The following is a 13,497-nucleotide window of genomic DNA, read 5'->3' on the forward strand; positions in this document are numbered from 1 at the left end:
CACTTCAGATTCATACAATAGGAACTGTACCGGAATCTGGTTAATTAAAAACAAAAGAAAACACCAAAAGAAAAAAAGAACGATCTCCTGCTTGCCCCAAAAAGCATATAGAAACAAACTCTACACATGTGCAATGTCTTATGAACAATTAAATTCAAAAGATGAGAAAATGGCCACTGCTGTACTTGACAACCTCCCATTACAGGAGGTGTAATCCAAGCTTTATTTATGCAAAGAATAATATTTAGTGGATGTGCTGGCCGTTGCCCTGGTTTCTTTCCAAACATGGGAATAGTATCCTTTTGGAATTGCATGCTAGATCTGGAGGAGTCCTTTAACTGCATGCCAGCAACAGGAGAGCCAAAAGCTATTTTATTTTGTTCATCTCCCAACTTTGCCAAGTCTATGATCAGTTTTTGGATCTGCAATAATTGCTTGAACTGCTACGATGGCTTCATTTATCTTGGTCTGTAACTCACGGAGCTCTTCTATGTGAAGTAGTCGGAGGATCTGAGCAGCTTCATTGAGGACAGCATCTGAGAGGAAGATAAGAAAGGCAAAACAAGCTCAGTTCAAAACTCTTAAGCGGTGGGTCTAAAATATGGACCTCAATCAATTCTTCTACAACCCTTTTATAGATGTTTTAAATCTATTGTGTCTTAGTGTATCAATTTACTTTAATTTTCTACCCTGTGAAATGCGATTCATTTTGCTACTATTATTTAGCAGTGTTGAGATTTTGATGCTGTGAGGTCATAGGGAAACTACAAAAAAACAAACTTGAAGATTACGTAGAACACAAAGATTTTCCACCCCTGCCACGGGGATATGAAATGACCCTAATTTTAAGGTGATGACACATATATTAGGTCCCTGCAGTTTGCCTACAGCTGCCATAGGCTTGCCTTCTTTATTCTTCTTCTTCTTCAATTCTTTGGAATGTTGTTTCTAATAAATTGAGATGCTTAACTTTATGTTTAAAAGGCCTTGAAAACAAATATTTTTCATTGAACATTTTAATCCCTCTTTAATGTTCTTTGTTTTTACTAGATTTGTATCTCTACTAGCAGTACTTAGTAAAGTGTAAAAGGTAAAGGTAAAATTTCCCCTCTCCAGTCATGTCCATCTCTAGGGGATGATGTTTATATCTTAGCCGAGAGAGCCAATATGGTCCAAGAACACTTCCGCAGCCAACATGACTATATGATTTTGCCAAGGCGCATGGAATACTGTTACCTTCCCACCAAAGTGGCACCTGTTTATCTACTCACATTTACACCCTTTCAAATTGCTAGGTGGGCAGAAGCTGGAGCAAGGACGAGAGCTTACCTGAACTTGGGCAGCTCAGCTTTAATCACTGAGCCATCACTTCCCCACCACTAAGGTATAATTATGATGAAAATTCATGGGGAAATGCCAGACTAAATTATGCCATATTAGTCATTACAATCAATAAATTGTTCGCAGTAAATTGAAAGGAAAGGGTACAGTTTCTGACATAATAAATATTCCTTAATCTTGCTGGCAAATGTGCACATTTTCCTAAAAATAGAACCTATTTCCTCTGTACATAGTCATCATCCTACTGAAGAAGCACAATCTTGAAGAAAAGAAAGGATTGTCCTGAACAAATGAAATGGTAAATGGGATCAGTCTGGAAGGCCTGAGGAAGAAGCTTTGAGAGAAAGCAAGGAGAGGACCACTTACCTCCAGTGTCAAAGCCAAGAATATGTTTATCTAAGGTGACAGGCAAACCCTTAAAGAAAGAGACAGGAAACTCATCACTGAAACAAAATGTTAGGCACAGGAGGAAAACAAATTACTTTGTATAATTTGAATCTGGCACGTCCTATCGATTTTGCAGTAATTTTCTAGACTGAAGGTAATTTGCTGTACTTAAATTGTGTCTTTCAAAAGAACATTCCTAATTACCAAGTCCCTTGATCATCCAGTGTATGGATTTTCCTGTCCATACTTGCAAAAACTTTAGTTGAACCGTCAGCAGGACAGCTTCGGTCAGCAGGACAGCTTTAGTTCAAACTTTAGTTGAACCGTCAGCAGGACAGCTTCGGATGTTCAGAAATTCAAAATAAAATACTTAGAAATTTTTTTAAAATGTTCCACAAAAAAGCTGTCTCATAATTTGCTTTAATCACTCAATTAAATGAACTTATAAAATTATCCATGTAGCTCAATGGCCCAAGTGATCTTCCTATAGCTGGTCTTTGGGTATCAAACAGATGTTTTTTTCCAGCTAGCCACTTCTTTTTGTACTTTGTAAAAAACAGATCTACAGACCAGATTTAAAATCTATCCACAGGAGATAGATTCATCAGATTGTCACTGAAATGGTAACGTTAGCAATGTTGACTACAAGCTAAACAGACAAAAAACTTAAGTAAAAATGTACAGAGTAACATTTAATTATGCATTACAAACTAAATGCACACATTCCTTAAACTAAATGCCATTTATTCAGCAAATAAAATTCCTGTTGGCTAACTTGGAGATTAAAGTTTATAATGCTGGTTGTTGTTATGATCCAGGAGAATATTTGTCTAATATTCTTAAGAGACGTCAAGAGAATCACCCTAGAGTTATCCTTAAACATGACAAGATGCTAAAGGGAAACATTCTATAGAGCCGGGGTGGCAAAGCAGGTAGAGTGCTGTATTGCAGGCCACTGAAGCTGACTGTAGATCTGTAGATCAGCGGTTCAAATCTCATCACCAGCTCAAGGTTGACTCAGCCTTCCATCCTTCCGAAGTGGGTAAAATGCTGACTGTTAAAAAGTGCTATTGCTAACATGTTGTAAGCCACCCTGAGTCTAAGGAGAAGGACAGCATAAAAATAGAATAAATAAATAAATAGATGTTAAGAGCAGTGTGGACACTGCACAAGGACTCAACATCAAATTATCCAATGTTCCATTATTACATTAGCAGTTGTTCTCAGATTGAGAGAACAAAGAAATATGGCTCATTCTGATCTCTCTACTTCAATTTTGAGAAGCTTCTCATTCTCCACTAATACAAATCTCAACTTTGTATTCATTAATGGATGAATACAGGCTTCTGAAAACATTTTTTAGAAAATGCTTGTGTTTAGTTACCATACTGTAGTTAAACAATTTTGTAGGATGGTATATTTTAAAAATTTAAACCAGTGTTTGAATGGCTAAAACAGATTACTTCAGACTGGACTCGAGGATCTTTTATTAGACATTCTCTAAAACAGAGTTCCCCAACTTTTTCGAGTTGGGGGCAGAGGGGAAAGAGGGAATGACTTTGTGGAAGGGACATGGGCAAGGGCCCATGACTCCCTGCAACAGGGCTTGCGCTAGGGGGCCCACGACCTCCCATGAGACTCACGTGAATGGGGCCGTAAGCACCTGCAACAAGGCTTGTGTGAGGGGCCACAAGCTCCTGTAATGAGGCTCATGCAAAAGGGGCTGTGCATGCATGCAGATGTGCACCAACTGGCTGGCCACTCACACAGCCCAGTGGCGATTAGGCCACGGCCCACAGGTTGGGCACCCCTGCTCTAAAACAAGGAGACTTGGGTGTAAGCAAATGCTAAGGCTACCTCTGCAAAAGTGTTTTATTCCATAGCTTTCCTATATGCTTATGTGGGCTGTTGCTGTTTTTAATCTCTATGGATTCTTGTAAAAAAATTAGTAGGGGCTAGTATAAGGCGGCTATTCTTTACCTTGATGAGATAAAACGTATCTTGCATGCAGAAGAGACATGATTTACATTCCGATAGAATGAGGATGGGGAAGTGCAATTTGAAAGGATGTTTTGTTTAAACTATTGGTTCCCAATGTGGGGTCCACACCACGCAGGGGAGCAATCTGATTTTTAATGGGGAAATTGGAACCTTGTTTAAACCAAGTTAATGACTTTTTGGGCTTCCTCCATGCATGTAGTAGTTTTTGAATAGTAAGAATTGTATGTCATGGGGTGGGGGGATCAGGATTTTAGAGATGCTTAGGTGGGGCATGGCCAAAGAAAGATTGAGAACCACTGGTTTGAACCTTTGCTGAATCAAAACATTCCTCCAAAGCTTTATACAGCCTTAGGATTTGCAGCCATCAGCATCCTGCTTAAAGATAATGAAATAAACCATCATTTCTTGTATTTAAAATATAAAATACCTCTTTTGATTGATTTGCTTTTGCAACAGCATCCTGACTTAAGCGTTCTTGAACCAAAATACGAATTGCCTGAGAAATAGGAAAAAAGTAGATGGAGTTGTGTGCTTATAAATGCTAATGTGACATACACAACAAATTATACAGCACTGCAATCATGCATATTGCTATAGAGCATTCTACATAGGAAACCACTGACATTTCTAACTTCAGTTTATGAACAAGAATTCAGCAGGAGAGATGGAAGGAGGAGAAGCACGGTATTAAGATCAAATAGAAACTGAGTCAACAATGTGTGCATTCATATATGATTTCAGCTCTCTGTTTGGGGTGTTGTTGTTGGCTTTTTTTTACTGTACTTCAACATTTAATGTTAGATAAGACTTCATATAGAAATGCACCTTGGATCTAAGCGCAGTGACACAATTCATTTACCTGCATATCATGCTTGCTCTGTGTGTGTGAGAAAGCAATATGGCAGCTGCAATAGTTGAAAGTTGACTCAGCACTCCGTCCTTCTGAGGTTAGTACAAAGGACTCAGACTGTTTGGGACAATATGCTCACTCTCTAAACCGCATAGAGAGGACTGTAAAGCGGTATATAAGTGCTATTGCTATTGCAGAATAAGCATACTGGATGAAGGTAATAAAAAGTCCCATTGGACAAATGTAAACACATGCTTAACAACAGATATAGCTGCACCTACTGTACATATAGGAACTATTTTTAATGCTGTAGGGAAACTGGTATAAAAACATCTAGCTGGGACATAGTTAATGTTTCTCTACCTGCTCTTTCTCTAAAGTGCTTGCACAACAACTCTATAGTGCTTAAGAACATGCTGGGAGTTATTACTTTTGATCATCACTGTGTCAGTTATACTACGGGCTCACTAGCTAATACTCGTGACCATCTACCTCATTCCAAAGAGATAAGATGAATCATATTAGGGATTGACAGGAATAGTCAACATTCTAGTACTGAAGCTGTGAAAGATACTTCAAAGCCCTACAATTTGTGTCCTTCATAACAAAGATGCCATGTTGCAAAGGCCCACCATTCCTAATTGAAGAAAGTGCAAAGCCTGTATTGAATGTGATTCAGTCAAGTCATTAACCAAAATGAATCAACAAGAAGGCATAAGTTTAACCAAAGCAGACAGTGGCAAAAGCACACAACTTTAGGCCTGAAATTCAAACTCTATGTATTTACTTAGATTCTAGATGCATTATTTTTTTCCTTCTAAAGAAGAAATAATTGAGTGTCTTCTGAAACTGTCCATCAACTGAGTTGCTCTTACAGTTGATAGTTTTTATCCTATATTTGATCTAATCTTTTTTCAGAAACTGGATTAAAAAAGAGTAAAGCAGAACACTATGAATATAGTCTTAGATACAGCTAACTAGTGAAAAATGACCATCCTGTTACTGAAACATGTGCTTAAGTTATATACAGGAAACACACACACACACAAAATTTCTGGAAAAGGAGAAACTTCTAAAAACACACATTCTGAAAAGCAGATATTTCAGAAGGGTATATTAGTTTTCAAGGCAGCATCTAGACCAGTGATGGCAAACCTTTTTTCCCTCAGGTGCCAAGAGTGTGTGTGCGCACACTATTGCGCATGCGCAAGTGACCACAACCATAATTCAATGCCTGGGGAGGGCGAAAACATCTTTCCCCACCCCCAGGAGGCCCTAAATGGCCTTTTTCCCAACTTCTGGTGGGCTATAGTAGGCTTGTGTTTTGCCCTCACCAGGCTCCATAGGCTTCTCTGGAGCCAGGGGAAGGTAAAAGCTTTCTCCCCCATCCCCCCAAGCTCTCTGGAAGCCAAAAACGCCCTCCCAGAGCCTCTGTGAGCCAAAAATCAGCTGGCTGGCACACACATTCACGTTGAAGCTGAGCTAGGGCAACGGTTCACGTGCCAGCCATAGGTTTGCCATTCCTGATCTAGGCAATAGGTTTACAAGTCTTTCTTATGCTACATTGTCCACCTCAAATTTTTCATGGCTGTCAAATACTAAAAGTGATGGAGAAGGGAACATTCAGCAAGTTTACACAAATCAGTTTTAAAGAAGAATTTAAATGAGAGCTAGTGGAATAATTCATTAATAAACTAACCTTAAGCACAACCAAATAGTCATCGTGACGTTGGATCTGAAGAAGATTTGCCAAAGCCATCACGCCAGCTTTAAAATCAGGATTATTCACTGTAAAAAAAAAAGGACATAGGTATAGGTTGATTTTTTTAATGCACATTTCACACAGAGAAAAAATTAAACCACATCTTTACTCACCATCCAGGTTTATCAGGGGCTCTGTATTTTTGGCTGCATTATCTGCATTTTTAGCCCCTTCTGGTGTAGGGTCCTTATATTTGTCAGCTATTAAAAGAAAAACCAGTTTCACTGAATGCATAACTATAGGTCACAATACAAAGAACAAGCTCAAAATTAAAGAAAGCAAAGGAAATAAGCCTTATATTATTCTTCTAATTCCCAAGAACAGCATGTGCATAACAGCAGCAGCTGTCTACATTGTTCAAAAATTTCATTGTAGATGCTTGTTAATTGCTGCTAATAATGAATTCTAAGTAGCATCTATCATGTTCATGACAGCAAACAACATTTTTTTTTTTAAAAAAAAATGAAGACTAAACAAGCTGTCCAAATTCAGGGGGGAAAAATCAAAAGCCAAAATTGTAGCTTTAATAGAAAACTGGTTCACAATAGCTGCAAAATAATTGCAAATTGGTAGATAAGTTGTTTGAAGTAAAAAATAGGTATGAAGTGAAATTGTTAATCTATCCTTTAGTTAGTAGTTTGTCCTCTACCCATGGGGGGGGGGGGGGAAGCTGATGGGCAAACAGCTGCGGAGAAATGAGTGAGGCAGGATTAAGCATTCCTTAATTCAACCTCTCTGCAGCAAAATGGCAGATCAGGTTTTCCAAAACGCCTGTTTTCCAGTGTGAACTTCAATGGCTAAGAAATTCTGGCAACTGAAGTCCATACATCTTTATGTTGCCCAGGTGGAAAAATACTGTTTTAGCACATTAAAATGTTAGTATCTGAAAGCTAGGAACTAAATTTATGTTTCTGTTTCAATGACAACGCATTGCGTTAGTGCATTTGGTTTTAATTGCATTTCCATAGTCAGTCACAACTCAACTCTAAAAGGTTGATTGGGTTAACGCACAGGCATCAAATTTGCTGTGTCACATTATGTTTTGTGATGTTTTCCCCCTTTGCAGAGCTGGAGTGAACATAACCTAGGCATCTGGCCCAGGGGCCACCAGTTTGACACCCCTGGGTTAATGCTGTGAAGTAAAGCAGCTTCATTCAGATGTTAGTTAATGGAATTAAACTTTGAATTAACCATGTAGAAACAAAGATGTTACTACTAAGAATGTTAATTGTACATGCTTCCAGTTTTTAAGGTACTTAGAATTAGAGCATGTGTAAAGACATTAATTGAAGTGTAAATGCAAATCCCTTTCTTCCTCACTTTTACAAATATGACTTCAATTTTAAATTAAAGAATAATCTATCACATTTTAGGCAAGAGAAGATTAAAAAGTCCAGCATACCATTGTCTCCATACTCAAGCCTAACTGCCAATCCCAAAAGCCAATCAATGGCTTCTTGCCGTTCTTGTATAGTGAAAGGACAATTCACATCTTTAAGGTACTGTTAAAAAAAAGCAATTTTAAATCAAACATTTCAATTTACAACAAATTTTAAACGCTATAGGTTTCACTTGGGAGAATAGCTTAACAAGACATCTAGCACTGGATTATGAATTCAGTATTAAAGAATCTTCCAGGGGAAAAAATGTCCTACTTGATCTGAGACATTTCAGCACTTTTTATGTCAAGATCAGCTATTTCTACTACTGATAAAAGTTAGTTCAAGCTATTATGAAATAGCTTGGATGACACTTCATTGTGATCTTATTTATGCCATAATTGTAATATTAAAAAGGCATGGCTGTATGAATACGACCAGTTCTTTCATCTACCTTTTTCTGAATACAGTTCCAAATGTTCACAGTGCCATGGAGCAAAGCAGTATACTGTACTTATTTTTAACTCTCAGTTGTTTATATTCTAATACTGCCATTATATATATATTTCATTATTGCTGTGCCTCCAAAAATTTTTCCAATTCTAACTCCAAATTATTTGTTAGCAAGTGAACTCTTAATTGGTCCCTCTCATACATTTCTTACTTTACAATGCATTTTTACAAATTATACCCACTATTTTGGTGGTTTCCTTCCAAGACTGAATAAAAAGAAATATTGGATGGCAGAAAAATATAAACTGGGTTTCTTCTGTGGAGCTAATGATTTCTGTAACTTGATCTTTTTTAGCCTTAATGTTGAAAACAAATTTTACTGATCTATCCTGTAGCATAAACAAAGATTTAAGTAATTGAAACCACAAAATTAAATATCTTCCTATAACAAGAGAGATGCACGAACACAGGGAAAAAACTATCAGTGTGAGAAGCTGATGAATGTAAATTGGGGGTTTCTTTCTTTTAAGACTTAGAAAGTAATGTACAATGGCTCTGACTTACAATATGTTAACATCATTTACTCTATTAAAACTTTTATTTAATTCTAAGGCACAAGCATTATTAAGAGAAGAGAAGATTCCTGGACTCCTGCTGGATTATAGAAACAACATGCATTGTTCCCAAATATAAAAATATTCTCAACTTCCATGGTTATTAAGAATAAGGGTAACATGATACCAAAATATTACAATTTAAAATCAGCAATATAAAAGGCTATCAGTTGTTCAAAGAAAATATAATGCATCACATATTGAGCAAATATGTAATTATCTGAATTATTCTAGCAGTATCAGGGCAAATAGGTTTTTCTTATCACTAAACTCTATTCCTAAATGGGGGAAGGGATTGGATGGGTTGGTGTGGCCAATTTAGCAGTCCATTAAACAATGTACACACATGAAACTTTAATTATTATTATTTTGCTCCTATGGGTGTCTTATTTGCTTTTGTTTGCATGTTGCTATTTGGTTGACTTTTAAATTTACTAGATCATTTTTAAGTCATTTTGTAGCCTAGTGATCTACTTCATGAAACAATTTTTTTCACCCCAAGAAGTTTACAAACAACAAGTGTCCCTCTCTGTCTCTGTCTTTCCCTCCCCCTCCCTCTGGGAGGCCTCTGCACACCTTGCTTTTGGCCTGTAGAGTGCTACTGTAGGCAGGAGAGCCAAAAATGGGCCATTTTTTAAAATCTTCTCCGCCTCCACTAGCACTCTGGAGGCCAAAAATGGGACTTCCCCGGCCTCCACTAGCACTCTGCCACCAAAAATGAGGCATGCGGAGGTCTCCCGAGGCATCTGTGTGCCCTATTTTTGGATCCACATTCCTCCAGTAGCACTCTGCCGGCCAAAAATATTGGCCTTACCTTCCAGTTCTAGCCCGTGGGGCTTGCAAAAGTAAATCGGCTGAAGGGTGGGGGCTGGTGTGTGGGGCAAGGTGTGGGAGTCAGCCTTGTGGTCCTGCCCAGGCTGAATTAATGGTTTTGGCAGACCGTTTGTGGCCCATGCGACATAGTCCGAAGATCCCTGTCCTAAATAGCATGCAATGTGCTGTCCCATCCACATGCTTAGAAATTGCACTTAAAAATAACACTACCTTTTCAAAAGACGTTGACCATTCTGTGGCATTATGGATGTTTCTTAAGTTTCCCCTGTCTTCTATTTTATAATGTCGGATTTTCTGGTCTTCAAGCCAAACAATAAAGTTTCTGAATTCTGTTTCATCTATAATAACAATTATAAATACAAGTCACATTAAAAAATACTTTTCTTTAAATTAAAATAAGTCCTTATAAATTTTTTGTACCATTATATTACATTCTACTAAATTTGACATGGACAGGTTTTTCGCTCTTCCGTGAGCTGCACTGGCTGCTGATTTGCTTTCTGTTGCAATTCCAGGCTTGGTTATTACTCATAGAGCCCTGCATGGCTGACATGGGTCTAGAACAGTGTTTTTCAACCAGTGTGCCGCGAGACATTGCCAGGTGTGCCGCGAAGCTCAGAGAGAGAAAGAAAGCAAGAGAGAGAGAGAGAAAGAGAAAGAAAGCAAGAGAGAGAGAGAAAGAAAGCAAGAGAGAGAAAGAGCGAGAGAGCGAGAAAGAGAACAAGAGAGAGAAAGCAAGCAAGAGAAAGAGAACAAGAGAAAGAAAGCAAGAGAGAGAGAAAGAGAGAAAGAAAGCAAGAGAGAGAGAGAAAAAAGGGAGGGAAGGAGAGAGAGAAAGACATAGAGGGAGGTAGGGAGGGAGAGAGAGCAAAAAAGAGAGGAAGGAAGGAAGAGAAAGAAAGAGGGATGGAGAGAGAGAAAGAAAGAGGAAGGAAGGGAGAGAAAGAGGGAGAGAGAAATAGAGCGAAAGGGAGGAGAGAGATAATTTTTTTGTCCAAACTTTTTTTAGCCCCCACCCTCCCCCCGCTCAATGTGCCCCAGGGTTTCGTAAATGTAAAAAATGTGCCGCGGCTCAAAAAAAGGTTGAAAATCACTGGTCTAGAATACTTGAAGAACCATCTCTACCAACCCTGATAGGACAGCTACTCCCCCATGCTGGCAGAGCATGCTGCAGATTCTGCCATCAAGAAACTCTGGCTTGTGGGATCCAGAAGACTTTTCTCTGCCATAGCTCCAGCACTTTGGCACTTCTTGGCGCCCCCCCCCCCCCCCCCCCCAAGATCTGCCTCCACTCTCCTAACCAATGAAAATAATCAGAACTGCAGAAAAAAACAATTGCTGCCAACCTGCCTTCCATTGGGGACTGATCCCTCCCATCCTGGACATAAATTGTTTCAACTCCTACCCTCAAAACGTAGCTACAGAGCACTGCACACCAAGACAACTAGACACAAGAACAGTTTTTTTCCCTGAACACCATCATTCTGCTAAACAAATAATTCCCTCAAGACTGTCACACTATTTACTAAGTCTGCACTATCATTACTACTAGTTTTTTCTCATCATTCCTATTTTCCTCCCACTTATGACTATAACTTTTTGCTTCTATCCTTAAGATTTTTATTAATATTATTTCCTGATTGCTTATTTCACCCCTATGACAATTATTAAGTGTTGTCCCTCGTGATTCTTGACAAATGTATCTTTTTCTTTTATGTACACTGACAGCATGTGCACCAAAGACAAATTCTTTGTGTACACTCACTTGGCCAATAAAGAATTCTATTCTATTCTAAAAAAAAATTTTCCTCAACACTTGTCAAACAAATTCCCTAAGGCTGCACTATTATTGTTAATCTTCTCATGGTTCCTATCACCCATCTCCTCCCACTTATGACTATAACCTGCTGCTTGCATCCTTATGATTTATATTAATATTTGTTTCCTCATTGCTTATTTGTACCCTATGACAACCATAAGTGTTGTGCCTCATGATTCTTGACAAATGTATCTTTTCTTTTATGTACATTGAGAGCATATTCACCAAAGACAAATTCCTTGTGTGTCCAATCACATTTGGGCAATAAAGAATTCTATTTTATTCCTATTTTATTCTACTGTATTCCTATTCGCATATGCCTGGAGGGCATCGTGAGAGAAAACAGTTTTTTGGGGGGGGAGGGGAAAGCGCCGCAGGGGCGTGGTCAACGCAGCCGTTCTCTTATCCAGAAAGCGAAGGGAAGGCTTCACGCATGCGTATCAAAATGCCAACTGCAGTTTAACAGCCATGAATGAGAGGATGGGTTCGTATTTGCGGCCTATTGGTAACGGCTTCCCTCACCTCGGCAGTTGAACCCAGCTGGGTTGTGGTAGTCGAGCGCCGTCAGTTTCCGCCGGAACATGGCGTTGCTCTCTAGGAGAGAGAGTCTTTCGAGCCGAGTCGACGCCGAATCAAGGAGCGCTTCAATATATCACCAACGAGCGGGTAGAGGAGACTTGAGAAAGAAAGAACGCGCCTGCGCGACTCGCTTGCTGGACTTGGAGAGTTGGCAGTAGCCAATCACTATATTTCAAGGGCGCGCGTCACGGCTGGTGAGCGGGACTAATACGATGGGAGAAAACAATTGGTTAATCGATTTGACTGACAACACCAGTAGCCAGTTAAGAAAGACGGGCAAGCCTTTGGACAGGAAGGGAAAGGAGATTTTTAAAACTAGGCAATTAAGCGTGTATCCGTTCTTAGGGCAGCTTTTGTTGAGGGCCGGAATTGGCCTTACGGGGTTTTTAAATCAGCTACGATTAGAGCCCGCCACACCGCCTCCTTTCTTGCAAAAACTCAACCAATCCAATCCAAGAAAGGATAGAGATGGCGGGGGGCTAAAACGTCAGCAGTGGGTTATTTGTGTCTTGTCTCCGAAATATGAATGCGATGTTTCTCAAACTAGGCCACTTTTAAAGAGACGTGGACTTCAGCTCCCAGAATGCAAGCTGGCTGGAGAATTCTGGGAATTGAAGTTCATGAACTGCAGAAAAAACTCATAAGTGCACCAGCGTGCCTACCGTCTCCTGCTCTAATGTTTCTTACTAGTATCATGTATATAAACATTGTTATATCTTTACATACTACCAACTTGACAAAATAAATAATTAAAAAAAGATTAAGTGTTGTACTTCATGATTCTTGACAAATGTATCTTTTCTTTTACGTACACTGAGAGCCTATGGACCAATGACATTCCTTGTGTGTTCAACACACTTGGCCAATAAAGAATTCTATTCTAAAAATCTAGAATGATTTTTATTAGTTATTATTAATTTAACATTATTATCACAAGAAATAGAGTTAAACTGTAAAAGCATATATGATATCGATATGAAAATCTGCAAATAATTTAGAAATGTATAAGTTAAAACATCCAAGTAAAGAGAGAGCAAGGTCATCTCTCTTGTTTTTAAAGCTGTGTGTACCTTTTTGTATTTAATTCATATTTGTATATAAAATTATTCCTTTTCTAATAAAAGAATTTCAAAAAAAGAATTCTATTCCATTAATGCATGAAAATGAATTGTTTAAGAAATGTAAGAATAGCAGAAAATACGACTTCAGAAACAGTGATCAGCCTGACTCTGGTTTCTTCCCCAAACCCCAAAAACTTTAATCTTAAGACTCTACAGTTGACCCCACCCCATTTGGAGGTGGGGTCTTCAAAATTAAATTAATAAATTAATAAATTATTATTATTATTATTATTATTAATAATAATAATAATAAATTCCTAAGAGGTCTGTAAGAGGTGTACATAAGCGCACCATTGTGCCTACCGTACCTGTCTTACTGTCCTATTGTCCAAATTTACCTGTACCTACTTCGCTTTA

The 13,497-nt window shown here is 38.6% G+C and overlaps 1 protein-coding gene across 1 annotated transcript; it reads right to left on the minus strand.

The window, feature by feature from the left end:
- Positions 1-180: 180 nt before the first annotated feature.
- RTRAF (RNA transcription, translation and transport factor) lies at positions 181-12,165 on the minus strand. The gene is made up of 8 exons (XM_070749480.1): positions 11,963-12,165; positions 9,832-9,959; positions 7,744-7,843; positions 6,455-6,541; positions 6,279-6,367; positions 4,157-4,225; positions 1,708-1,756; positions 181-536 (listed from the first exon to the last, which is right to left on the minus strand). The coding sequence occupies exons 1-8, from the start codon at positions 12,021-12,023 to the stop codon at positions 382-384; spliced, it is 738 nt and encodes a 245-aa protein (XP_070605581.1). The 5' UTR covers positions 12,024-12,165; the 3' UTR covers positions 181-381.
- Positions 12,166-13,497: the final 1,332 nt, after the last annotated feature.

This window comes from Erythrolamprus reginae, chromosome 1 (assembly GCF_031021105.1).
Source record: "Erythrolamprus reginae isolate rEryReg1 chromosome 1, rEryReg1.hap1, whole genome shotgun sequence".
NCBI lineage: Eukaryota > Metazoa > Chordata > Lepidosauria > Squamata > Dipsadidae > Erythrolamprus > Erythrolamprus reginae.